This window comes from Chelonoidis abingdonii, chromosome 1, assembly GCF_003597395.2.
Source record: "Chelonoidis abingdonii isolate Lonesome George chromosome 1, CheloAbing_2.0, whole genome shotgun sequence".
NCBI classification, from domain to species: Eukaryota; Metazoa; Chordata; order Testudines; family Testudinidae; genus Chelonoidis; species Chelonoidis abingdonii.
In genome coordinates this window covers 100,475,790-100,502,776 of record NC_133769.1, presented here as the reverse complement: position 1 = coordinate 100,502,776, position 26,987 = coordinate 100,475,790, and the positions used below count along the sequence as shown (strand labels likewise).

Sequence of the window (26,987 nt, the reverse complement as noted above, 5' to 3'; positions counted from 1 at the left end):
AGACGTAGCCTGAGAGAAGGAGAGCCCCAGACTGGTCCCAGGTTTCAGAGTGGTAGCCATGATAGTCTATATCAGCAAAAAGAACGAGGAGTCCTTGTGGCACCTTAGGCTAGGTCTAAACTAGGGGGAAGGGGGTGTCGACCTCAGATATGCAACTTCAGCTAGGCAAATAGTGTAGCTGAAGTCGGCATATCTTAGGTCAATTTACCTGGCTGTGAGGATGGCAGCCACTCCCCCATCGACTCCACTTCTGCCTCTCACCGCAGTGGAGTTCCGGAGTCGATGGCAGAGCAATCGGGGATCGATTTTATCGTGTCTACACTAGAAGCGAAAAATCAATCCCTCATCCAGCAGGTAGTGTAGACATACCCTTAGAGACTAACAAATTTATTTGGGCATAAGTTTTTGTGGCTAAAACCCACTTCATTGGATGCATGCCATGGAAAAGACAGTAGGAAGATATATATACACAGAGAACATGAAAAAATGGGTATTGCCATGCCAACTATAATGAGACTAATCAATTAAGGTGGGCTATTGTCAGCAGGAGAAAAAAAACATTTGTAGTGATAATCAGGATGGCCCCTTTCCAACAGTTGACAAGAAGGTGTGAGTAACAATAGGGGGAAAAATAGCATGGGGAAATAGTTTTTACTTTGTGTAATGACCACACACCACACAACAAAAACACTAACCCAGGAATCTATCATTGCAACAAAGCCTGTTGCCAACTCTGTCCACATATCTATTCAAGGGACACCATCATAAGACCTAATCACATTAGCTGCACCATCATGTGCCAGCAATGCCCCTCTGCCATGTACATTGGCCAAAGCAGACAGTCTCTACGCAAAAGAATAAATGGACACAAATCAGACGTCAAGAATTATAACATTAAAAAACCAGTTGGAGAACACTTCAGCCTCCCTGGTCACTCGATTACAGACCTCAAAGTCACAATTCTCCAACAAAAAAACTTCAGAAACAGACTCCAGTGAGAAACTGCAGAATTGGAATTAATTTGCAAACTGGACACCGTTAAATTAGGCTTGAATAAAGATTGGGAATGGATGGGTCATTACACAAAGTAAAAACTATATTCCTCATGTCAATTTCCACCCCCCACCCCCACACACACATTGTTAATCACACCTTCTTGTCAGCTGTTGGAAATGGGCCATCCTGATTATCACTACAAAAGTTTTTTTTCTCCTGCTGATAATAGCCCACCTTAACTGATCACTCTCATTACAGTTGGCATGGCAACACCCATTTTTTCATGTTCTCTGTGTATAGATATATCTTCCTACTGTTATTTTCCATTGCATGCATCCGATGAAGTGGGTTTTAGCCCACGGAAGCTTATGCCCAGATAAATATGCTAGTCTCTAAAGTGCCAGTAATACTCCTCGTTCTTTTTCCAAACTGGTCCGTGACCTTTGGAGGGCAGCTGCAGGATTTTAGGGCCCCTTTGGAAAATGTGAGGCCCTGCCTACATTAATGTTTGTTTCTGCTTTCATCTGCTCTTCCTGACAGCAGCTCAGGGCAATGGTGCTTGCTTCATGGTGCACAGATGGTGATATTGCACCACTGTGTCTGCCCCATTTGCAGGGCCTTGCGCCCAGGCCCCCCAGCAAGGAGCACGTTAAAGTCACCTAGATGACAGGGGTCTCACAGACAGTTGGAGTGCAGGGCTGGTTTGGATTCCCATCTAAGCCGTTTGCCCAGTACTGGTTATTCACACAGGGGTCCCATTTGGTCACATGACCCACTCCCCTCCCATTCACCTCATGCCCAGCCCCAAAGCCGTCCAGCACACTCAGCTGCCCGGCAAAATTCCACATTGTCAGGGTGGAGGAGACTGTGCCCCTCCCAGCACAGGGCGCCCCTGTGTGGGGAGACCCCACTTGTCAGGACAAAACGACCTCCTATCCTGAGGAAACGTTCTGCAGGCTTTGTGTTGGGCAGCGTCTCCGGTAGTGTTACCTTGGCCACTGCCAGGAACTGTCTGCAAGGGAGTGATGGGAATCTTATGTTTTAGGCCCTGATCACCCCTACTCTTCCTGCCCCCTCTAATCCTATTTGCCCTGACAGCTGTGCTGGGAACTCTACAGCCCTGACATGCGGGGTTGGGGGAAGGCATGAGACCAGGCCGGATAGGGCCCAATGTGAGCAAATAGCTCCCCCTGAAGGAGAAACGGGGATCAGCACCTACAGCCACTGGTAAACTTTCCCTCTGCTTCAAGCCTTGTCCACACCCGCACGTTCTGTGCCCCGTTGTGAGCAAGAAGTTTAGCTGCCTATGTTGGCAACACTATAAGTCTTCTTTGCATGGGGCCCAACCCAAATCCCACTACGGTCAATGGAAAGACTACCACTTCTTGCAGTGAGTGTCGGATGAAGCAATGGTGCCCAAGCAGGTTAGCCCTGCCTACTGCAGCACTTAAAAACATGGGTGCAGCTGTACCTATGGCTGACAACAGACACAGAATGTGCTAGCCAAGGTGTCTTCCTGTACTGCAGTCAAATCTACATCCCCTTACTCCTACCTTAACAGGAGATGCCAATATAACACCATTTGCAGGGAACAGGATGTGTTGCAAGCGTGTTTCTAAATGTCCGCATAGGCACCATACATGAGTCAGCATGCACATATATGTTTTACATGTATGCATCCGCATGTATGTTTTTAGGGTTGCATTTATGTCTAGAGTGACCAGATGTCCCGCTTTTATAGGGACAGTCCCGATTTTTGGGTCTTTTTCTTATATAGGCGCCTATTACCCCCCCACCCCCTGTCCCAGTTTTTCACATTTACTGTCTGGTCACCCTATTTGTATCCCACAGGCAGAGTGTACATATTAGATGGTACATGTTATGCTGAGTGTGCATGTGTTTAGATGGGCACTGTGTTTGTGTTTCTGTGCTGGGCGTTTTGTCTGTCTGGGTGCGAGATCTGTGCGAGGTGGGTGCCTTGTGTGTGCGTTTGCATATTTTAAGCTTGGGAAGGCAAAGAACACTAAGTTTTCATGAGCAAATATTTGCATATTTTCCACTCGTTCAAGCAGATAAAGGGTTTCAGTTTGCTATTGCATCCCCAGGAGAGCAGGGAGCATCTAATCTGTTCACATCTCTCTGCGTTTTTATCTGTTTGATGCCCCTGCATCAAGAACTGTTTAGAAACCACCCCCAGCCTGCAGCCTTGACCCATGCTCCCAAACAATTCAGAAACGAAGGCACACGCCATGTGCCTGTGTAGGTTTGCCATTCACCTTATCGGAGCCGCTGTTTTACCATACGGATCGTGTAAACAATGGCTTCCTGAAAATAGCTGAGAAGGACATCAAGTGCAGGCTGTGTAAGCAGCGCAGCCTTGTAACGTGCCCTCCCCTCAGTTAGGCTGAACCCCTCCTTGTGGCCCTTTTCATTTCTGCAAAGTTCTCTTCAAAGAAGTTACAGCAGCAGGGTAAGGTCAAGCAGAGAGCAGGTACAGCTCAGTGATTGTGTGGGTGCAGACTGTGTATCATTAGGCTTAGTGGGGGTACGTAAGGTATTGTGTTATGAGTATATTTTCAAGGTCAGTAATCAGAGCCCGGCTTTAAATACACACACACATGCATGTGCTGGTGCGCATACACACACATTCTTGCAGTGCCTGCAGAATAGGGTCCTTCTATTTCTAAGCACCCTGACAGTGAACAAAGACAAGCAGGGAAGAGGCATTGCAGGGGCTGCTGGAAGCGCTGTGGTCTCTGCTAGACTTGCAGCTCTGGTCACTACGTGATAAGAATGAAACCCTTAGTGTGGAAGAGGGTTTGATGGCACCCTTATCTCTGTGTCTCTGCAGCCAGAATAGAAAAATCCATTTCCACGTCTGATTAGAACAAATCCCCCTGAACATGTCCAGAATTCAGCTAGCTGCTGTGCATGACTTCAGCCCCTATCATTCCCAGAGCCAGCCCACTGCAGGGCCCAACCCAGAAGAGATGCACAGGGCCAGCCACATGAATGCAGTTTGCACACAGCAATACAAGCTGATGGCAGCCGTGAACTTACGGGGGAGGTAGGGCTGTGGGACAGAACTAGCTGAAAATTTTCACTCCCCTTACCCCCCACTCCTCCCCATGAAAAACAGACTTTTCATCGACATGGAAAAATTCTGCAGACAATTTTTGGTATTAAATTTTTTTTCTGACTTTTTAATGAAAAAAGTAAAAAAAAAATTTGTTTTCCCATTTTCATTTTCTATTTGTTTTCTCCCCTCCCTTTCCCCCATCCCCATTTTGCAACTGGAAAAAGGGGGGAAAGAGGAAGGGAAAGATAGAAAACGTGGGAGGGCGAGCTTGTTTCAGTGCAAAAATTAGAATGTGTTGCAATTTTTTACAAAATATCTTGAAAAAATGAAAACTGTTGAACATGTCCCCCCAGACATATCATTTTTCAACCAGCTCCATGGTGGGAGACACTGAACGGCCTTTCCAGTGGGCACAGCCTAGAGAAATCGACATCACTCTGAGTCCTGTCTGCAGGGCTGAGCAGCCTAGGGTTTCTGCACCTAGCTGTTGTGGGCAAAAATGTCTTCATTTTTTCTCGTTGCAGAAGGGCTGCAGAGGCTGACCATGAGCTCCCTCTAATCCATCAACCTGGCAAAGGGTTTCTACTTCATCGTATGGCCAAGGTGGCATGTGTAGTATATTGATAATATAATTGACAGCCAGGGATCCCTCCTTCCCTAAGGCAGGAGGTAGAGCAGTCATGTAGCCAGTCTAAAAGGAAATGGAAAACCTTCATGTGTCTGTTCCCCGTGTACTCTGAACTGCCTCTCTCCAGCTACGTCCTCTTCTAGCTGCTACTCTCACTGCTCAGGAATAAGCCACCAGCTGCCTCCCTTCCCAGAAGGTCAATGCCATCTCCACTACATCCTCCAGCAGCACTTTCTGCTTCAGAATTACCCAGCATTGCCCTCGCTGTGATGCCACCTAATAGCAGGATCAAGACATCTACTTGTTTACCTCTATAATTGTGGGATCTAGGCCCTTTCCTCTCCGGTACCTGTTGCCTCTTGTACCATGCCATAGACGGGAACTCTGGAAGTTTGTCATGATCCCTTCTCTTCCTGGTAACCAGATGACAGCTGGAACTCTTTCCACAATCAGAATGGCCTTTTTGGTCTAGCCACTGAGACTGGCTAACTCCCTGCAGTTGCTGTGGGTTTGCTGCTTAGACTGCAGACTGTATTAGAGTCCATGACACATATCTCTGCATGGATCGAGCCTCCAAAGGTATAGGAGAAAGGAGAAGACATGAAGAGCCACCACAACAAGTGATTTACGAGGAAAGAGAGCAGATACTAAGGCCCTGAAATCTCACATTGTGATATATACCTATCTTTATATGTGCACCCCTTTCCCGGCCAAGCAAAGGGAATGCATTTCACCAAAGAGAGACATGCAATATCTGCTACAAGGGTGAATGCTTCAGGAAGCAGGAAAGGGAATTTGTGGGGATTAGCCTTCACTCATGGATTGTCTGGTACCAAGATACTGGGTTCAGGGAGAAGAAAGGATGGATCTGGGGTGGGGGGAGGATTATTACTTGCAGAAAGTCCAGTGCAAGGACTGCAGAGTTAGGGGGATCAGCCCCAATCCTACCCCCAGTCACAGACAGTCCAGCACCAAGACAGCTGGGTAGTCAGTATCTGTTAACCCTCCCTGACTGCCAGTCCAGCATTGGAAGACACTTACCCTAGTACACTCCTTGCCCAGCCCTGGCTGCTTTCTCTGGGCTTGACTATCCCCACACTGACCAACAAGTTCTCATTTAGCCACATATTGATTCTGAGTGAATTTGCTCCTCAGGAACGTGATTCCATTATGTGGTTGATCTCACCATTCAAGCCTCCTTTCTCTGCTGTTCCCACTGCATTTTTCTACTTCGGCTTCATATCGGTTCTGTGTTTTTGGTCTTGTGGCTGCTCCCTACGATGACACAACTAGCCCCTGACAGTCTCGCCCCCTCTCTCTCGGAGGTGCCTCTTGATCTGAAAAGTATTTCTGCCCCAGAGAGACACCGTTAACACATCCCGCAGGATCCTTCCATATCTCTTGGAGCACTTTCTCCTTTTGGCTGATCTTTAACACCCACACACCCACGCCACCTCCCAATTTCTCCAAAGCCGCCCCTGGAGGAAGGTGCCCAGAATCCTACTGAAGACTCTGGATTTAATGTCGCTCTTACTGATTGCTGTATCTTAGCAACAGCATTTATAGAAAAGTTCAAGGTATGGGGAGTGGCATTTATCAGAGCCTGCAGGAATGGAGCAAGGTAGAGGGAAAAATGCTCACACACACACCCCCATTTGCAGCCACCTTTCCACCACACAGATGCAGACAAATCCACCTTTGTACCCATGCAGACCCACCCCCTACATGGACACCCCACGGACACTGCCAGAGACAAATCAACCCCCTTCACCTGCACAGACATCCCCACAGAGACACTGCCAGAGACAAATCAACCCCTGCACCCATACAGATAACCCCACAGAGACAAATCAACCCCCTGCACCTGTACAGACACTCCCACAAAGATAGCCAGAGACAAATCAACCTCCTGCACCTGTACAGACACTGCCAGAGACAAGCACCTGCACAGACACCCCCACAGAGACACCCAGAGACAAATCAACCCCCTGCACCTGTACAGACACTGCCAGAGACAAATCAACCCCCTGCACCTGTACAGACACTCCCACAAAGATAGCCAGAGACAAATCAACCTCCTGCACCTGTACAGACACTGCCAGAGACAAGCACCTGCACAGACACCCCCACAGAGACACCCAGAGACAAATCAACCCCTTGCACCTGTACAGACACTGCCAGAGACGAATCAACCCCCTTCACCTGCACAGACACTCTCACAGAGACACCCAGAGACAAATCAACCTCCTGCACCTGTACAGACACCCCCACAGAGACACCCAGAGACAAATCAACCCCCTTCACCTGTGCAGATATCCCTACAGAGACAAAATCAGTCCCTGTACTTGTACAAAAATCTCACATACACAAACCCATAGAAAAACCAGTCCTGAACCCTTGTACATACACACACATCTGCCCACCATACACCTATATGGGAATTACCATATTCACAAAAATTCCCACTCTCGCTCCCAGTATGGTTGCCAGCTTTCCAATTATTTTAAAACCAGACAATACAACATTCTCTCAGTTGCTCACTCCCCCCTCCCATGGGACTCACCTGCCACCTGCAGAGCTGGGATGGGAGGAGCTGATGCGGTGACTGCCTGCTTGCCCAATTGGGGCATGGCAGGGCAGGGGGTAATCGAGGCCAAGAAGAGGGGGGTTTGGTCCCTGGAGCAAGAGCAAGGGGCCACAGCAGAGCGGATGGGGGAGGTGGTCACCAGAGAGAGGGGCCATAGAGACCCGGGCCCTGGCTGAGAAGGCAGTACCTACCTCCTCTCCACCGGAGCTGGGAGCCAGTTCCTAAGCTTCTCTCCAGTCCATCAGCTGAGCTCCTCCAGCAGCAGCTGCTCTTCCCACCCTCCCTGCAGTAGAGGCTGGTCACTGCAGGAACCGGACTTTTGGTGTCCAGTCAGTTGTACTGACCAGACACAGCACAGGTCCCCTTTTGACCTGACTTTCCAGTCAAAAACCAGACACCTGGCAACCCTAACTCCCACATAGCTGCCCCCGCCCACAGACACACCCATTTGTCACACCTGCACCCTCATCCTCCCAGCACAATCGTACTCACACACAGACTGATCCTTTGACATTGTTCACAGAGTTCTAAATCTTTATGTTTATTCATGATAAGATGGAGGAGGGCAGTGGAAATTACAGCTTACAGAAAGCCCTGCCCCTAGCCCATGGTGTTTTGGTCTTCTTCAGTCACCCACCAGGTACCCACCAATACCACCATGAAACCCTGGGATCTAGAGGTGAGGAAGGGTGTGTCTCATACTCTGCCCACTGTCCTAAACCAGCCCTATGAGACCAGTCTGCAGGTGGGACATGAGAACCCTTTAAAGAATCAGGGTATTCCATGCGGTTGAGATAATATCAGGTCACACAGAAGGTGGGGAGCTGTCCCCAAGAGACACTAGAGCAGCTGGAGGTGTGGAGAGGACAGCCCTAGGGGCAGGCTGTATGTGTTTGTTGGTGGCGGGGGGGAAATGTCCCCATGATCCTGCCCCAGAGTGTCTGGTTCCCACAGACACTGGGATAGCTTGGGCACCTGACGAGGGCACTAGAGTCATTAGCAACCACTCGTAATACTGTCTGTCGGTTGTAGGGAGATTCAGTGCTGGACTCCTTTCTGCAGCTCTGCACCCCCTTCTGCCCTTATCCAGTTCCCCTTCCGAGCCCAACCCAGATACTGTCGCCCAGCCCCTCCCACAGGATTGCTGAAGTCACAGGAGGCACTCTGCCCTTCCAGACACTCCTCGAACTCGCCCATCTCCAAGTGGAGCCTTGGACCTGGCTGCCTTGCAGTCCACAACCCCCCATAGATACAGACTGTAGTGTCCAGGAGACAGCGGGACAGCGCCTCCCCCTTCCATTCACTACAAATAACTGATGTGCAGTGCATTGGGTTTATCACAGCTCCCGGGCTCCTCCGGGAGCGGCTTATGCTCACTGCCTCCTGCTGCTCCACTGGTCAGGGCACACTCCTGTCGGCCATTGCCATTCTGGGCAATTTTGCTGACCCCGCTGTCCTCCGCTTCCTCCTCCTCCTCTTCCTCCTCTTCAGTCTTCTCTGGGGGACGTGCCACCACATCCTGGCTCTGCACCCGGCGGGATGGCCTCAGGATGGCCCTGCGGAAGCCCTGCTTGAACCGGTAGGAGAGGAAGCCATAGATGATGGGGTTGGCGCAGCTGTTGGCATAGGGCAGCACCACGACGAGGAAGTAGACCCCAAAGAGAGACGGCTCATTGGGCAACGGGCAGACCACATTGATGATGTTGAGCACGTAGAAGGGAAGCCAGCAGAGCACGAAGACAGCCACCACGGCCACCACCATGCGCGTGACCCTGCGCTCTGACCGCTTGCGCTTGGACGAAAGGGCCCGCACCCTCCGGCCGGAAGAGCGGACCTTGACAAGGATGAGCAGGTAACAGAGGCAGATCACCAGCAGAGGCCCAAAGAAGCCTAGGGTGGCCGTGTAGATGATAAAGCCAGCTCTCCACACGGAGGCTGGCTCGGGCCACTGGATGTGGCAGGTGCTCATCCCCAGGGGGACATTAGAGAACACCACCACGGGCAGCACCACCACTGATGACAGCACCCACACCATGGCGCTAACAGCCTTGGCCACGCGGGCCGTCCGCCACTTTGACGATTTTCCTGGGTGCACCACAGCCAGGTAGCGGTCGACGCTCATCACAGTCAAGCAGAAGATGCTGGTGAACTGGTTTATGGAATCCACAGCCATCACCAGGCGGCACATGAAGGAGCCGAAGGGCCAGTAGGAGAGTGCATTCTGTGCAGCCAGGAAGGGCAGCCCCAGCATGAACAGCTCATCTGCCAGTGCCAGGTTGAGGATATAGACATTGGTCACCGATTCGCTCACTGAGTGGCGCAGGACCACATAGATGACCAGGGAGTTCCCAACCAGCCCAACCACGCAGACAATGAGGTAGACCAGGGGGATGAGGACTCCGCTGACATCCATGCCTGGGCTGGCAGTTGTGGATAGGTTTCCCAGGATGGAACTTGCCCAGCTGGTGGAGATGTTCCCCTCCTCCGAAGCCACAGGAGTGGGGGAGGTGAAAGCAGGAGAGTCCATGGCAAAGGAAGGATGGGGCGATCTCCCACTGGATCAGCTGGAGAGTTGGAGGCAGGAGGAGAGGAAGAAGTAAGGTATTTACACTTTAGAAGTCAGAGCTGAACAAGCCACACATAAAATAGCAGGCATAACAACATGTGGGCACAGACACAGATGAGAAGGAGAGGGGGGTTCAGATGCCGGAGTCGCTGGAGCATATGGGAGAATGTCAGATGTGATCAGCTGTTTAAGAACCACTATTGGGTGATTGAGACCAGTGGGAAAATGTCCTGGTATACAGCCAAGGGACTTCCCAGGGGAAATAGTCCAAAGGAGCAACCACAGACCTCTGTTTCCTACTGAAAATGGCTCCAGGGCTGGTGAAGTTAATTTCAGGGGGCCTGATTCTCATGTATGCTGAAGTCTCTATACCTTGGATGGGATCCTGCTGTAAGTCACCAGGGCGTTATTGTCCACCCACCTCCCCTCACCCACTATTGAGGCCGAGAAATCCCCTTGAAGTCCAGAGCAAATGTCAGAAGCTTGGCTTAATGCCCTGGAAGAAGGAGAGGCAGGTTTGCATCATCCCTGCACATGAATAAAGGAGGAGCTGGAGTATTTATAACATTCTCACTGGAGGCAGATGGACTTATACATCCAGCTACCACCCGCTCTCACTCTCTCTGACCCCAGGAGCGGCTCTGAGCCTTCTCAAATACAGGTTGCTAATGGAAGGAGAAGTCTCTGCCTTACCACTCCACAGCACCAAAACAAACGTCAAGCCCTCTTAATCTTCTGACGCTCAATTGCCCGTCACATCAAGCTTTGGCAAGGAAACGCTCAGAGTGAACCCTGTACAAACTAGCAGCTTATGTGTGTGCCAGCTCTCCACTGACAATGGCAGAGATTGAACATGGGACGGGAGGGATGGGATTCTTGTCTGTCGCCTCTTTGGGGCAGGGCTGGGGCCATGTGGGAGCTGTAGCTCAGCACAGGGCAAGATATGGAGACACAGCCTCTTGCCCCAAGCTATGCCAGGGGAGTCTATGGTGGCATGTTGGCAATGCTCTTGGATTATCAGAGGTCTGGAAGAGCCCCTCTGAGATTTCAAATGGCAGCCCCATGCCTTTGTCATCCCTTGGTGTATTGATCCCACTGCTTGATTAGCTCCTCAAATAGCCATATTGTAAGTGGGGAGGACTTGCATGGAAGAGGATGGATGCTTAGCCCCAGGAATAGATGGCACCTTCCCCACTCCAGTCTCCCCTGAGGGTTTGGGCCAGGAGACCCTTCAATGTTTCAAAGCTTATCCCAGCTTTTCCCTAGTAACGAGGGCTCGGAATCTCAAAGGATACGATTTCCAGTCCTACCCACCTCCAGCAGCTCAGAAATATGCTGAGAACTATTTTCCCTCATGGTGTTTTTCAAACCGTACAAAACCAGGGCAGGCAAAGATTTGATATTAAAAACCTAAAAAAAACCCCAAACATTAATCAAACTTCTGGAAGCTTCAGGCAAAGTCTGAGGTTTGGGCTGGTTCTTATAATATTAGAATGTGTTGTGAGAAGCCCCACAGAAATACTTCCTCTGGTCGCCACCACGCATCCCATTTCACACCTTCTACTTGTGCCCACATTCCAGTGGCCCCCCTCTGTCCTGGTTCTCTACCGAACACAGCTAGGACATCGTTACGTTATCCTTGTTATCTGTGTTGAATGAGCTTCTGGTTTATGACGGGAGGGGAGGGGGAATGAACAGAGAGGGAGCTGAACTGTTTAGAGAAGTCCAAGGGGGGTGTCCTGGGATGAAATTGAAAAATAGGAAGCTCAGGCTGAATATCAGGAAAGGTTTCCTGACAGTGAAGTCCATTGGGCTGTGGAATAACCTTTGCAATGGAAGCCCCACCACTTGGGCCATTTAATACGAGGCAGGCAAAGCCCTGAGAATACACTGTAAGGGACTGCCCTGCACTGGCCAGGAAAGATGGACTGAATAGAAAGCGTATCCTGCATCTTGGCAGGGGGTTAGACTAGATGACCCCTGCAGTTCCTTCCAACTCTCTGCTTCTATGATTTGAAATTCTTTGAACTCTTCCAGAGCCTTTTCAGTGATGTACATAGGTGTTAATTTTTTCAGGGGAGTGGCAGGCATGGGGGTTCAGGTACAGTGATAGAGGGGATGTCCCCACTGCACAGTAGAGCCCAGGTCTCAGTGTTTCCAAGCCCACACTTGAGCATCCATACTGCATTGTAAGCCTAGCTTTACAACTGCTGGCCCCAAGCCTCACAGCTGTGCTAACATGTCCATACTGAGCTTCGCAGATCTTCTGACTCACGTCTGTGACTTGACCTGCCTCCCCACTGCAAAATGATAGGGCTTGGACCTGAATCTCAGCAGGACTCAGGCTCTGACCCACCCAGGTCCTAAATGCTTGATGACCCAGGCAGGCTGATTTGTGTGTGGACAGAAGGGGGCTTGGGCTCAAACCTGAGTCAGAGCCCAGACATAGTCTGCCGCGTAGACATACCTAGAGAATAGGAATAGACTGGTGGCAGGAAGTAAGGAGTGGTGAAATCTAAGTCCCATAAAGAGCAGCAGGTAGAGGCAAGGGATCTCAGTGAGCACTCTGACTGCAGGCATGGGGCCTCATAGGAGTATTGGTGTGGTTAGACCTCTGGGAGGGGGGTGCAGATGTGGTGAACCCAATGGGGTTGAGGAAACTATTGGGAGATGCCTGGGGTATAGGATCAAGAACTGGTTACTTAGCTTATAAGCTCTTTGGGGCTGGGACTTTTTGGATTGGGGCACCTGATGGGGCCTCTAGGTGCTCCAGTAATGCAAATAAATAATAACATCAGCACAAATGTGTTTGTGCCTAGGGGCTGGGTCCCAGCCAGGTGGGGGTTTGTGAGTTAAATGCCAATTTCTATCTTTATCCAAGAAATCCAAAGTCTTTAGGAATAAGAAACCACAATGTCAGTGGGAAACGAGGGATAAGAGGGAGAAACTGTGGGTGGGGGGAGCAGAGAGGGGAATCAGCAACGCATAGGTTAGCTTTGTAAATGATGGGAAACCCACCTAGAATTCCCTAAAGCAAGGTACATAGCCTCTCTCTCAAATCCTGCACCTTCTCCATCCCTCCCGCCATTCGTTCCTACTCCAGTTCATGACTCTCTCACCTCCTGGCCATCACCAGCCACCAGTCTGTGGGGACAAAGCAAGGCAGGGGAGGCAGCAGGTTCCGTTTGGGGGAACTGCAGAACCAACTTCTGCACATGAGAGCGCCTGGAGGAGAGGGTGGAAAGAGGAGGCAGATCTGCCTGGTACTTACACGTCAGTGGGATTTATATGTTCCTCCACACACCGGGAGAATGTGTCATATTGTTTCTTCCCCTTTAAAAAAAATTTCCCAATGAAATCTCCATGTGGTTTCAGTCCTTGAGGGGCTGGAACTGCTTGTCACACTTCTCCAGAGGTGCCTGCTGCCCTCACCTCTTCTGCTGCTCCAGAGGTGATGGGACTTTTCTGCCTTCCTCCAGCACTGCCACATCTGCCTGGTCAGACTCTCTCATCTGGTCTCTAGGGCTTGCCTGCTGCAGGGACCAGACCCAGCTCCCAGCACTGCTCAGTGGAGCCAGGACTCCCCTCTCCAGCTCTCCATCAGCTGAAGTGGAGGCTTGGCGGACAGGGTTAGGTAGATCAAGAGCGTCAGTTACTCCCGGGAATGATCCCACCAGCCAATCAGCATAGACCGGGGGTGGGGGGAAAGAGCGAGCATGAGAGAGAGAAAAAGAGAGAGAGAATGAATGGTAGCAGAGGGAGAATGGGGAGAAGGAAAAGAGGGGAGTGCCAGAGTGATTGTGATGGAGAGAGAGAGAAGGAGAAAGGAAGGCGGGGAGTGAGAGAGAAAATGAGAATGAGGGGGTGGTTGTGACAGATGGTGACGGAGGGCAAGCCAGAGAGGGAGAAGGAATGAGGGGGAGTGGAGGAGAGTGAAAGCAGGAAAGGGGAGATGCAGAGAGTGGCTGGGTACAGTGAGAACGCAGTGCAGGGGAGACAGGCTGGATGGAGCAGGTGGCTGAGCTCTGCTCTCCAGGGGAGTTTTTTTACAGGGCTGCAGGCGGGGGGAGGGATTACGGATGCACAGGAGAGGTGTTCTCTGCCCCAAGCAGTTTACAGTCTAGGCAGGCACAATTGGAGCCCCCAGGGCTTCATCATGATCACAATGCATTGGTATTTATACGGGTCTGGGGGGTGGGGGGGGGATGAACTCTCGCTTCCACTGCACCCTTCTCCTCTCCTCTGTCCACAAGCATCTCCAATAGGATACGGGAGAGTGAATGGAGGAGTAAGGATCTTTCTGTCTCTACCACCTACCTATCTGAGGCCATTTCCCTGCTGGAACTCTCCTGAGGAATGAGATCTCCCCCTCCCCCCTGCTGATTGCCTCACCTCTGCAAACAGGTGATCTGATCTCGGGCACAGAAAGGGATTGGCTCCAAGGGGAGAAATCTAGTCCACTCTGCAAATGCGTCCCTCTGGATAAAAACGATAACCCCACATTGCCAAGCCTTGTTCCTGCTGCAGACCTCCTACCAACTGCTTCTCTTGCCCCAGCTTAGTGATTTCTGTTTGTTTCCTATTCCTCTCTGAGGGCGCATTTCCCTCTCATTCAGCCTCTGAGAGCCGGCTGGTTGCCACTTCCCACCTTCCGTATTTGAGCTCCTAGAGCCAAATTCAGACCTAATACAAAGGGGTGCAAGTGCAGCTCCATTGGCTGAACATACACTCACAGAAATGTAGGGCTGGAGGCACGGCCGGCTCCAGGCATCAGTGCAACAAGCAGGTGCTTGGAGCAGCCAACGAAAAGGGGCAGCACCTCTGGCTCTTCGGCGATAGGTCCCTCAGTCCCTCTACCACTGCCGAAAAATGAAGCTGCAGTGGTAGAGCTGAAGTGCCGCCGATCACAGCTTTTTTTTTTTTTCCTGCTGCTTAGGGCGGCAAAACTCTGGAGCCGCCCCTGGCTGGAGGGGACCTTGAGATGTTATCAACTCCAGCCCCCTGTGCTGAGGCAGGGCCAAGTAAACCTAGATCATCCCCGACAGGCGTTTGTCCAGCCTGCTCTTAAAAACCTCCAGTGATGGGGATTCCACAACCTCCCTTGGAAGCCTGTTCCAGAGCCTAACAACCCTTGTAATTAGCAAGTTTTTCCAGCTATCTAACCTAAATCTCCCTTGCCGCAGATTAAGCCCATTGCTTCTTGTCCTATCTTCAGTGGACATAGAGGACAATTGATCACCATCCTGTTTATAACAGCCCTGAACTTATCTGACGACTTATCAGGTCCCTCCTCAGTCTTCTTTTCGCAAGACTAAACATGCCCAGTTTCTCCAACCTTTCCTTACAGGTCAGGTTTTCTAAACCTATCCTCTTGGTTGCTCTCCTCTGGACGCTCTCCAATTTGTCCACATCTTTCCTAAAGTGCGGTGCCCAGAACTGGATGCAGTTCTCCAGGTAAGGCCTCACCTGTGCAGGATGGAGCAGGACAGTTACCTCTCATGTTTTAACGTACAACATTCCTGTTAATACACCCCCAAGTGATATTAGCCTTTTTTTGCAACTGCATCGCACTGCTGACTCCCATTCAATTTGTGATCCGCTATAACCCCAGACCCTTTTCTGCAGTACAACCGCCTAGCCCGTTAATCCCCATTTTGTAGTTGTGCATTTGATTTTCCCTTCCTGTGTGTAGTACTTTGCACTTGTCTTCATTGAATTTCAGCTTGATTTCAGACCAAATCTCCAATTTGTCAAGGGCATTTTGAATTCGAATCCTATTCTGCAAAGTGCTTGCAACCCCTCCTGCCTTGCTTGCCGCCTACAGGCTGGGATCCCAGTTCTGGGCTCTGCTGGAACCTTTTTGTGTCAGCTGAGCTGCAGGAAAAGGACTGCAATGCTGGCTTAGGCCTGGTTTACACTTAAAATGTAGATCAACACAGCTATGTCGCTCAGGCGGCTGAAAAAGGCATTGTTTAATTTATCGATTAGTTCCCAAACCTCTTCTGTCAATACCTCAGTCTGGGACAGGTCCTCAGATTTTAAGCCACTCTCATGATTTTGGGGAGCCTGACTCATGAGTTTTGAAAGCTTAGGGTTGGCGACAGATTCTGGCGTTTATACCCCCCACCATACATATGCGCGTGTAGGGAACCTCAGACCAGACTCCACTGTGTTGTGCCTACAGCGGTCACACGAGCTGTGAATGGGGCCCAGGCACCTCATCTCACAATGCATGTATCTGCGGAACCCACCACCGAATGTTATGAGGGGTTAATGCATGAAACATCATGCCACAGGCTGTCTCTGAGGTGAGCCTTGCCTCTCTGAGCTACCCCTGAAATTAACCTGTGGAACTCATCACCACCAGGGTCTAACCCATGGAATTTTCTGTTACAGGCCCTCGCCAACATTAGCCTGTGAAACTCTTTGAAGCAAGGTAGAACCTGTGGAGCTCAGACGCAGGCTAGTTGCAGAGTGGAAAGCTGGTTCAATCCAGTCCCCCTGCACTTTCCTGTTACTGCCTCTGGATTTTTCTTTACCATTTGCTTTGTCCTGAACCCTCCTCCAACCCCTAAGGTTCCTGGTAGTAGGGGTGGGGAGAAGGGAAGCCTGGGTGAGCCTGGATCTGCAGTGCTCGGGGGAAGTATGCTCTGGCATCTGCCCTAACAGCCATCACATAACGTTGCTTTCCCTATTCTTAGCAGCAGTCAAGGCTCCTGGCGCCCCTGCAGTGAATCAGTCACCCAGGTGCCGGCAGCTGCAGATTCCATGCCCTGCTGCTGGGGCAGCTCTCATCTGTTTGATTTCAGCAGAGCCATGGGCTATTTGCCTTGGTTGGTGACTCATTCCTGCCCCGCATTCCTGCTTACCTCTCTGTGTGTCTGGTTAAGTAAGTAAGTGCCAAGGTATGTATAGGTGTGTGTATGGGTGCAGGCAAAAGTGACAGCGTGTACAGGTCCCTTGGGGAAAGTATGCAAGCTCTGACAGGCCATATTAGCAGGCGCTCTAGAAGATCCATAAGTTCAGGTTGTCCTAGGCTCCCTTCCTGTGCCCCTCGCAACAGACTTGTTGGCCTTACCTTTCCACTGCTTTTGGGGAAGAGGCTTGCCTGGGCTCTGTCAGGCGAGGCCCTTTGGCTGGTAGGTCCCTGAGGAGAGGAGACTTTCTCCCACAGACACAGGCAGATCTGAAGGAAGGTAAGCAATAGCTAAATGCAGGCACCTACCAGCTCAGCCTGAGATAGGAGGCCGCTCACTTTCAGCTGACACTGCCTTCAGAACCCCCCGCCACCGTCCCCAGCTTGAATCTCAGCTGCGGTGATGCCCAGTCAGTCTGATGGCTGCCAGAGGGATTCAGCTGGTTGGCTGCGGTCCCTCTGAGTGGAGTGGCCAGAGATGCCACAGCCAGCATGGTGCAGCCACAGCATCAAACCCGGACAGCCAAACTTGCAGCTAAGTGCCAGAGAAGGGACACAAGGCACTGATGTCAGGAAGGTACAGTTGGTTTATTGACTCTCATTCCCTATACAGAAATTGACAGGAGGAGGGAGGGACGTTGTGCAAATGGACAAACGAGTGCTATAGATCCATACTGGTCCTTCTAGGCAGCAGAAACAAACAAGCGCTGTGACCACCAAGAGGTACCAAGGTCCAAGACGCTGAAACTTTCAACCCCTGTTGCATCGGCAGAGCCTGGTGTCGGGAGCGAGCTGAGGGCTGGGGCTGGAATCTGTGTCCTGAACAAGAGGAGGCAGGTTGTGAAGCCAGCTCGTACCCTTCCACCCTCCTTCCCCACCTCAACCATCCTTCTTCCCATTCCAGCCCAGCTGTGGTAAGACGAGAGAAGAGAGCCTTTTCTCTCCCTCTCCTGGCCCTGATCAGCTGTCTCCTGTCCCTGGCCATTCTGTGCCTCTCTCCTGCCTCCCTGCAGCCTTGTGTGGAAGGCAGGGGAAGAGCAGAGGAAGCAATGTGAAGGGGGAGGAGAGGCAGCTGCTGCCTGGTAATGGGCAGCCACAAAGCAGGCCCTAGTGGCCAAGCCCCAGCTTCCAAGGAAGCGCTGAGGTCTCAGGTCAGAGGCAGGTTTTGGGATCCCATTGGGGGAAGCTGGTGACAGCAGCTTCTCTTCAGGGTAGAGTCAGGAAGTCCAGGAGGAGAGTGGTGCAGCAGGAAGGGGAGTCCTGCGAGGGGTTTTTCTTCAGGGCAGAGGGCTCCCCCCAGCAAGAATCAGGGTCCTTTCAAGGGAAAGAAGGGGTGAGGGGGGTTATCAACGGAGACAAATCCCCTTAGTGCTGATAGACTGGGGTCTGGAGGGGAGCCCTTTCTCACCTACCCCTAGAGGAGGCTGCACCCCCGTTTTTTCGGTCTGGTGGGCTGGGGGCAGAGAACCGCTCGGATTGCCTCGTCAAACACCGTTTTCAGGCCACGTTGTGTCAGCGCCGAGCACTCGAGGTATTTCACAGAATCTGCCAGGAGAAAAGACAGCACCATCACTAGGAGGAAATGGGAGTGAATCCAAGAGTCCCCATCCCAGCCCTGCAACTGTGAAAGGGCCTCACCCAGAAGAGACACCAGTGAAGAAATCTCAGGGGCCCATGTCAGCCAGAACAGATGCATCCATCTGTCTCTCTGTCTGTCTGCTCCGGCCCCCAACGCTGACGTGGCTGAGCATCTTGCAGTCAGTAACGTATCGATCCTCACAACACCCCTGTGAGGTAGGCCAGTGCTATTACCTCCATTTCACAGTTGGGGAACTGAGGCTCAGAGAGACTGACTTGGCCCCAGCCCTGCCAAAATGGCTTCACAGCCATCAGAGACAGATTTGATGGATCCCCAACCCCGCCAGGCTGGTGGAGCAGAGAGCACCCTCGCTCTGAGAGGGAAGGATGTGGTTGCTCTGTGGAAATGGGAGGTAGGTTGGGGGCAAGTGCTTGTGATTCATCCCTGGGGGAACGGCTGTGCTTCACTGACTATCCGCCTCTTCTCTGAAATCCCAGCTGAAAACACCTCATTTCTCCCTACCCTGTGCCTCTGCGTCTCCCCCTCTCCTCTCACCTAGCTGCGGCTTGGATTTAGTGGCCACATGAGGCAAGGAAGTGCTATACTGTAGGCGGAGCAGGGGAAAGAGAGAGACACAGATGAACAAAAAAGGGCGGGGCAGAGCTACCATCTTCCCCTAGTCACTCGCACAAACCCCAGATCACGGGGACAGGAAGAGGAAGCAGCGGTTGGGTCTCTCTGAGACAAGTTAAAGACCTCATTGTCCCTCCTACTTCCGGACTTGGGGAGGAGAGTTCTGCCAACAGAGCAGCTGTGACTTTCACAGCAAAGACTGACCAGCTAGAAGAGGCCAGGGAGAGATAGCTGCTGGGGGATGGGACGGCAAAAGATCCTAGCCAGAAAAGGAGCAGAAGACAGGGCGCTGAGGGGTGGGACTCCCTCACAAAGGGGGTCACAAAAAGAAAAGGACAGGCCTGCCCTTCCTGAGCCCTCAATACCCTGTTCCTTCACACACCCCTTGGCATTTCTTCCAGGTGCCCAGTAGCAGCTCCCACTCAGCGTCATGGGATGCTGCCCATGTTCCTCATCCCCTGCCAAGGAAGCATATGCCAGACTGGTGGAGAGCACACGCATACACACCCCCGTCCTCTTCCCCAGCGGTCTTAGTGTATTGCCAGTATGGCCTTCTACCTACCGATCTCCTTGGCCAGTGCGAGGCCCTGCGGGTATGTGATGGGCGACAACTTCTTCTCCTTCAGCTTCTCAATCGTGTCCTTATCGTCACGGAGATCCAGCTTGGTGCCCACGAGGATGATGGGGGTGCTGGGGCAGTGGTGTCGGACCTCAGGGAACCACTAGTGGGAGGTCGAGAAGGGGCCAGGAGGAGAGAGAGAAAGACACACACCCACACACCAAATAAAATCCAGCTGCCATTGTTTCCTGCACTGTCCTGTGGGTGGAGTCCAGAGGCAAAGCCCCTGACAAGGGAGCCCAAAGTGGGATTTCCCTGCCCCAGGAGCTGAGACACAGAGCAGTGGAAGGGAGAGAGCTATGCAACAGCCTCAGGCTGCCCTCCACTCCCCTTTAGGTGGGAGCTGAAAGTTGGGGGGAAATACATTGTTGGTCCCCTCTCCCCCGGCTGAATGTTGGGGGAATATATCCCCATGCCCCATAAATTGCCCATGCATAAGAGCTGTGCTGAGCTGGTCTTGGTTGAAAGTTGCCCTCTGAATGTGCAGGCTGCAGCAGTGAAAGCTGCTGGAGCCAGGGCAGTGAAGGGGCAGGAGTCGGGGGCGGGTGCTAAGGAAGCACCCAGGTGAGAACGGGGAACAGTGTGTTGCCCGCTCTCATGTCCAAGAGCAGCACAGTTGGTGGGCCCTAGAATCTAGCCTGGTTTATTCGTTAATCTCTCTTGGACAACCCAGAGGCTGTGGGAGACCAATATTCTAGCTACTCCTGAGAGAGACACAAAGGAAAATAGCTCTCAGGATCCAGATAATCCATCAGCTGTCACCGCCCACGCTCACTGCACAAGCATTCCTTTTTCAAGGCCAGTGCCTGTTTGTGCGGCTCTCGCTGGCTTCTTGAGCTGCACGTGGCAAGTTAGTGCATACCTCTGCTCTCTGCACAGAGACACCTCCACGCCAGCCACGATGCGCTTACCTTGGCGCGAACGTTTTCATAAGAGGCCGGGCTGACCAGAGAGAAGCAGATCAGGAAGACGTCCTGTAAGAACACGACAGCATTCGGGGATTAGGCAGGGGGGACCCCTCCCAGCACCATGCTGGAGCATTCTGTCCAGCATAGGAGAGGGGTGGGCTGGTGAAAGGTGCTGGATTGATAGCCCTGGAGACTCAAGCTCTCTTGTTATCCCCCCACAAAAAAGGTACAGCACTGTGCATCTTCTGTCCATCCCTCCCAATCTGTGCAACTCAGTCCTGACATTTGTGAGCCACCTGGAAGGGAGAGACGGTTGTTCAGTCTCCTAGCCCAGCCAGCCCTTGGTATCAGCTGATGCCGCTATTGAGGGAATCTATCATTGCTAAGTGTGGAGGTGCAGTTTTTGTGATGCGGACTCCTGTCCTGCTGGGGAAATGGACTGACACCCCCTCACCCATTTTCCACAGATCATCAACCAATCATCAGATGGGGACGGTTTTGGTTTCTGCCAAAGTGGGGCCAGATTCAAACCAGTCACAATAAATGCAGGAGTGAGACCTAGCTGGTACTCGGGTACTCAGAAAAATACTTCTCTGGTGGCCCCATCACTGTAGAATTTAAGCTTTAGTTTAAAAAAAAACAAACTCTGAGCCTATGTTTCTACCCTTCCAAGTTGTGAAGGAAACCTGTTAAATGTGAACTGACACAGGGTTGCCTTCCTGAATCTGCAAGCAGACTGCTTGGGGGAATAGCACTGATGTGTGTTGACTCTGAATCCTACTGATGACCATATCAACACAATTAACTATTTCACTGCTGATTGTTTTAGCAGACTGTGGATGGAGCTTGAATAAAGTATCACCATTCTCTCCCCCGCCCCCCGCCCATCAAACCCTGTTTAAAGTTAAGAAGCTCTGTTTCGTGGACTCAGAACCCTCCAGTCTCACAATCAGGACACAAGAAGACATGAAAGTCTCCATACCTCATTTGCAAATCCCCAGAGTCATTCAAAACCTGTGAGAGACACCTTTAGTGCTGAATGATACCGTATGATATTTAGATGGCTCTCCAAAATATTCCCCAAAATCCTTTCACTCCTTTGGACCCCCAGATGCATAGCATATACAAAAATGGAGATGGGGTTTTCGGGGGCTGGTGAGCTCTCAGAGAGGGGAAAATTAAGAGAGGAACTCTAGCGCCATCTCAGGCTGATAGTAAGTCCGACTTCTCCAGCAGAGGGAGATGTCGCCAAGGGAATGCGCCTTGGGTGCAATGAGTGGGGAGCAGGGCACAGTGAGGAATGACCCACCGTCTGCGGATAGGAGAGGGGCCTCAACCGGTCATAATCCTCCTGCCCAGCTGTATCCCACAGCCCCAGGTTTACGGGCTTGCTGTCAACCATCACGTTGGCAGAATAGTTATCGAACCTGCAATGCAAAGAGAGAGAGAGAGAGTCGGTTCCTCAAACTAGAGAGAAGAGCACTCGGGGGCACCTCTTTCTCACGAACCCGGGGCAGGGAAAGAGACACCCTCCTGCAGTGCTTTAGTGCTGCTGGTTCACCGAGTACCTGCACCTGTCCCACCGCAACCTACCTCCCCATAGCCTAGCTGTCCCAAATTCCTTCCCAGCTCCAGCATCTCCCACTGCCTTTGGGGCTCCATCCTGACTGCGAAGCCCCAATCTGTTATTTCCCCTCAAGTTCCCCTTGCCAAGCCCTCCCCACTCCCTGCTCCAGCTCTGCGCTCTCTAAGCCTTCATCTGCACCCTTTTGTTTTAGAAGCCAAACTGCCCTCTTAAACGTTTTCATGCCATCCGTCTTCTCTGTACCACTCAGGACCATGCTCCCTGCCAAGCGCCCCGCTGGAATTGGGTCAGGATGCCATGGTTTCCACCCCTACTTGTACAAAACATGCTGTGGTATCTCTAATGCCTATAGCCAGTGAGGCTTTCCTGTCTTTGGGCAGAGCATCCCCTAGCACCGTGCTGGGACACAGGGTCACTGGCAGCTCAGAGAACAGTTGCCACCCACGCAGGTGCTCCTTTTAGGTCTCCTATCCTGAACCCATTTGTTATATTTTTCCCTATGCAGAGAGCAACCACAAGCTTTCAATCTAAAGTGAAGGAAAAGAGCAACAAGAAGGAACCAAAGTAAAGTCCCCATGAGGGAGCACACCCAGTGCATGTCTCCTCTGTTACAGGTTGCCCCAACTCAGAGAACAAAATGGCTGCCTCTCTCTGCCCACAGAGCAGGGGTCCTAGATATGAACAGGCGAGGTGCACAGCAAGTAGAAGGCGTTGAACAGCCACACACACCACACCGTTTGGCACATAGGAGGTGACAGTATCGCAGCACAAGCCGGCCACCAAGAAGAGATGGCTTCTCGCAGCCAAAAGCTCGGCTCAAATTGACCATGCCAAAGGACAAGGATTTCAGGTGCTCCCAGCCCTGTCTGCACAGTGATTTATATGCAGCTTCCCAGGATGCTTTGCTTTGCTACTGTGGTATAACAGCAACACACACCTGTCTCTTCCAGGGAGCTGGAACCCTAAAGGCCAGATTCTGACACCCTTACCCCCACATACATGGAGTGACTTCAGTGGGACTTCTTGTGCAGTAAGGTGCTATTCATTGAGAACAAGGGATGTGCTCACATACATGCCAACAGAGGTGAAGGGAGAGTGGAATGTCAGCTTGTACCATCCCTAATCAAGAGCTGCTAGTAGCCTACACTTGGGGCCATCCTATATTGCATCCCTGCTTCAGTGACCCGTATAGGAGTTTGCAGTGGTGCAGATCAGTCCCAACCTTGCACCTTACTGCCTGGACATGCTCCTTGCATCCTTTACCCTGTTCCCCACAGCTAGGGCTCCCCCACGAGGCAGCAGAGAGTTGGCTCTGCACCAGGTATGAAGGCTCCCCGTGCCAAGGCTTCTGTCTTTCTTGTGGTCCCTTTAGGTCAGGCTCCCTGGTGCAAAGGAGTCATAGGGCAATGATGAATTAGGCCCCTTGTCCATTTCACAGCTGCTGAACTGAAGGCTGGGACTATCCAGATACCAGACAGCCCCACAGCCTACAAATGAACAGCTTTCTGGTATCGAGACTTGACCTAGTACTGACTTATGGGTACAGAGAGCTAGTACTCCCGATGCTCGTGACCCCCTCTGCCCTTCTGCTTGCCCTCTGCCTGGCCCCCCAGCCTCCCATCTGCTAGATACTCACACAGTGGGGATGTATTCGCCTGGGAAGGCATTGGTGGTGTAGCTGATGAGGAGACAGGTTTTACCCACAGCTCTGAAAGAGACAGAAAATACACCCAGGACCTGTTACTGTGATTCCTGCTGTGGGGTATCATGCCTTCTCCGACCAGAAAGCCAAACATAGCAGAAGGCTAGAGGAAAAGAACAGAGAATCCAGATTCCCAGCCCTAAGCACTGCACAAGCAGGGTTAGAGTGTTAGAGGGAAAAGGAGTGAGGATGTTACATTGCGCTAGTGTCTTCTAGCCTGAAAGTTGAGGCATTTTACAGACCTTACACAGGGATCACTCAGCTGAAATGCAGTCACTCTGGGTTGGAGCACAGCAGCTGATTATCAGTGCACAGCAACAAAGAATTTCTGACAGGAAACGGAGGAGTATATGTATCCGTTTGATACAGCAGTGACAATGTAGAGTAACCGAATGCAATTGCCTAGATGGCACCCCCGACAGGACAGCACTCTCTAATGCCATGATGGGACATGGCGCCAGTACCAGGGAAAGGACACCTCATGCTTTATGAGCACGGCACCATATTGGCTTTCCTGAGGCTACCTAACAAGCGTCATCACACGGTCCTTCCAGCTGACATGGCACTCATGAGCCAGGCTACCAGCAGTGAGGCTGCTCTTGGGGCTTCTGAGCAAGCAGCCAAAGCTTCCTCCCTCCTCCTCCTCTCATAGAGTCATAAGGTTTAAAGCCAGAAGGGGCCATCAGATCATCTAGTCTGACTTCCTGTATAACACAGCAACTAGACACCTGCAGCTGGCCTGTTCCCGCCGACACAGGCTCACGGAGTAGGGCTGTATCTTTGCTGTGTAGACTTCTGGCCTCGGGCTGGAGCACAGTGGGAGGGTCCAGAGCCCAGGATCCAGCCCGAGGCCAGAGGTCTACACAGCAATGAAACAGCCCTGTGAGCCGGTGTCGGTTGGCACGGACAGCCAGAGGTTTTTCTTTGCTGTGCAGTCCTACCCTTGCAGGCCACCAGCACCACCGAGCTTTCAGTGGAGCATGATGGAGAACTAGGTGGCCAGAGCTGAAATGCAGTCCAACCCCAGAAGAGGGCGCTAGTGGGAGAGAGCCCAGGCCAAAGGGACTTCAAAGAAATGCAGGGAGAGCAGGGACTTGAACCTATGTCCCCCACAGCCTGAGTGCTCAAACCACTAGGCAATGGGATATTTGGGGGAAAACAGCCTCTCTTTGTGTCCAGAAATTCCATCCTGGACCTGAGACACCATTCCAATGAATTGACATTTTCTGTCACACAAAAAAGGGTTCCACGGAAAAATTTCCAACCATCTCTAATGAAGGGCAAGGGAGCCAACTGTGGAGGCAAATAGATTACAGAGAGGGAAAGGAATTGCAGCCAAGACAAACAGGGGGAGGATGGCCTAGTGGCTAATGGACTGGCCTTTCCCAGCTCTGCCTCGCTGGGTGACCTTGGGAAAGTCATATGACCTTACTGTGCCTCCAATTCCTCTTCTGTAAAATGGAGATAACACTACTGACCTGCCTCCCAGGTGGGTGGCAGCACCTTAAAGCAATGGAATTAGCAGAGGAGGGTTATCGGGTTACTGTGCTGGGGGCTGGTTATGCGGATGGAGCTGTTGAGCTGAAGGAGGGATATGAGGTGGCAGAGCTATGGGGGAGGGTTATGGGATTACAGTGTTGGACGGCTGTGATGTGGTCAGTGGGGAGGGATATGGGGCTAGCAGAGTTAAAGGGTTTAAGGGGTTATCAGTTATGGAGGAGGCTCTGGGGCTGGTAGAGTTAGGGGGCAGAGTACTGGTGTTGTGTTGGGGGAGGGTTGGGTGGTTAGCAAAATTCTGGGGAGAGGTTATGAGGTGGCTGTGGGATTAGTCTCAGGGTGTTTTCTGTGCAGGTGGTTTCAGGGACAGCTCTGTAGCCCTTAGTTTCTGGTCTTTACGGTACTTTCCTGGCAGGTACCACCATTTGTTTGGGATTTTCTCTGTATTTATTTGTCCCTCCCCCACCCTCTCGCCTGCCCTTGCCTCCAAGGTGGTTTCTATAATTTGATCGTTTGTTTGCAAACTTCCTCCTGGGGCCAGTTGAAAGGAGGAAGTGACTGCGAGGTGCAGGGCCTCTGCAAATGTCACTTCATCTGCTACCGATAGCTGCCCCAGATAACAGTATCACCAGCTCCTAGCCTGGAAGTGGCTTAACCCTCACAGTGCCAGACACTACTCTCACCTCACAGCTCTCTTGGGCCCTGGCTGCTTGTCTCCCAGTGCCCTGGCGGGGCAGCAGCCCACTGGGGCCCGCCTTGAGGAAGCTCCTGCTGTTGAAGGCCTTGGCTGGGCCATATCCACTGACAGCAGGGTGCACACTGGCCAAGTGGTGGATAAGCTAAGCAATGATTATGCTGGGCTCAGATGCCCAGGGTTTCATTGCCTCACATACCTAAGGCAGACGGAGGGCATTGCACATCTCAGGAGCGAAGGGGAAAGGAACATCTCCTCCCTGCTGCATCCATGGGAGTCCCACTGAATGATCTCCTGGACAACTCATGGAGAGCGCGTGGGTTCTGAGATCCACAGAAGAGGACCCACAGTGCTATCCATGCACCACTGCCATGTGTCAGTCACTGCCTCCCCCCCACCCCCATGGCTTGTGGCGTGACCCAGTAGAAGGGAAACCACAATCTCCCCCACTGTGTGTTAAACCTGACTCCAGTTCTACCAGCAATAGCTGCAGCGCGGAAGGCACTGTAGAGGGTCCAGTGCCACCTTCATCTAGGGGAGATCGGCCAACCTACAAATAGTTCGTCCTTCAGAGGGCCTTTTACACCTTCCCCAGAAAATGCCCGTCCCGCATCCCGACATAATGCATAACCTCCATTGCAGACTGCTCCCCTGCACACCCTACCTGGCAGAGAAAGAGAGCGAAAGCAGTTCAGAGGAAGTTAAAAGCAAAGAAGATGAAATGTCACCAAGAAAAAACCTTTCCCCTTCTCTTCTCCTCCCCCCAAAATAGAAGGGTACGTACCCATCTCCCACCACCACACACTTGATGGCCTGCATTTCTCTGGCCTCAGGGAGGAGGGCGGCTCCTGGGGCAGGAGGAATCAGGCACAGATAAGGCTCTCAGGTGACCAGAGGAAAGACCTGTACAAATGTAATGTCAAATCTAGCGTTGAAGGGAGCAGCAGGTCGTGGGGAGGGAGGAAGTGGAAGAGAGAATGTTACTTAACCCTCCCTTT

General features: G+C 51.8%; 2 protein-coding genes across 3 annotated transcripts; both read right to left on the bottom strand.

The window, feature by feature from the left end:
• Positions 1 to 7,864: 7,864 nt before the first annotated feature.
• Positions 7,865 to 14,045, bottom strand: SSTR3 (somatostatin receptor 3). The gene is made up of 2 exons (XM_032779181.2): positions 13,128 to 14,045; positions 7,865 to 9,854 (listed from the first exon to the last, which is right to left on the bottom strand). The coding sequence occupies exon 2, from the start codon at positions 9,815 to 9,817 to the stop codon at positions 8,594 to 8,596; it is 1,224 nt and encodes a 407-aa protein (XP_032635072.1). The 5' UTR covers positions 9,818 to 9,854; positions 13,128 to 14,045; the 3' UTR covers positions 7,865 to 8,593.
• A 3,296-nt stretch (positions 14,046 to 17,341) lies between these two features.
• RAC2 (Rac family small GTPase 2) lies at positions 17,342 to 26,987 on the bottom strand. 2 transcript variants are annotated; one of them, XM_032779180.2, is made up of 7 exons: positions 26,774 to 26,987; positions 23,733 to 23,804; positions 21,821 to 21,938; positions 20,515 to 20,577; positions 19,547 to 19,706; positions 18,185 to 18,317; positions 17,342 to 18,086 (listed from the first exon to the last, which is right to left on the bottom strand). In XM_032779180.2, the coding sequence occupies exons 1-6, from the start codon at positions 26,806 to 26,808 to the stop codon at positions 18,187 to 18,189; spliced, it is 579 nt and encodes a 192-aa protein (XP_032635071.1). In that variant the 5' UTR covers positions 26,809 to 26,987; the 3' UTR covers positions 17,342 to 18,086; positions 18,185 to 18,186. The 2 variants fall into 2 exon arrangements, with proteins under 2 accessions (XP_032635071.1, XP_032635070.1); XM_032779179.2 differs by having other exon boundaries at positions 17,342 to 17,591; positions 26,774 to 26,985.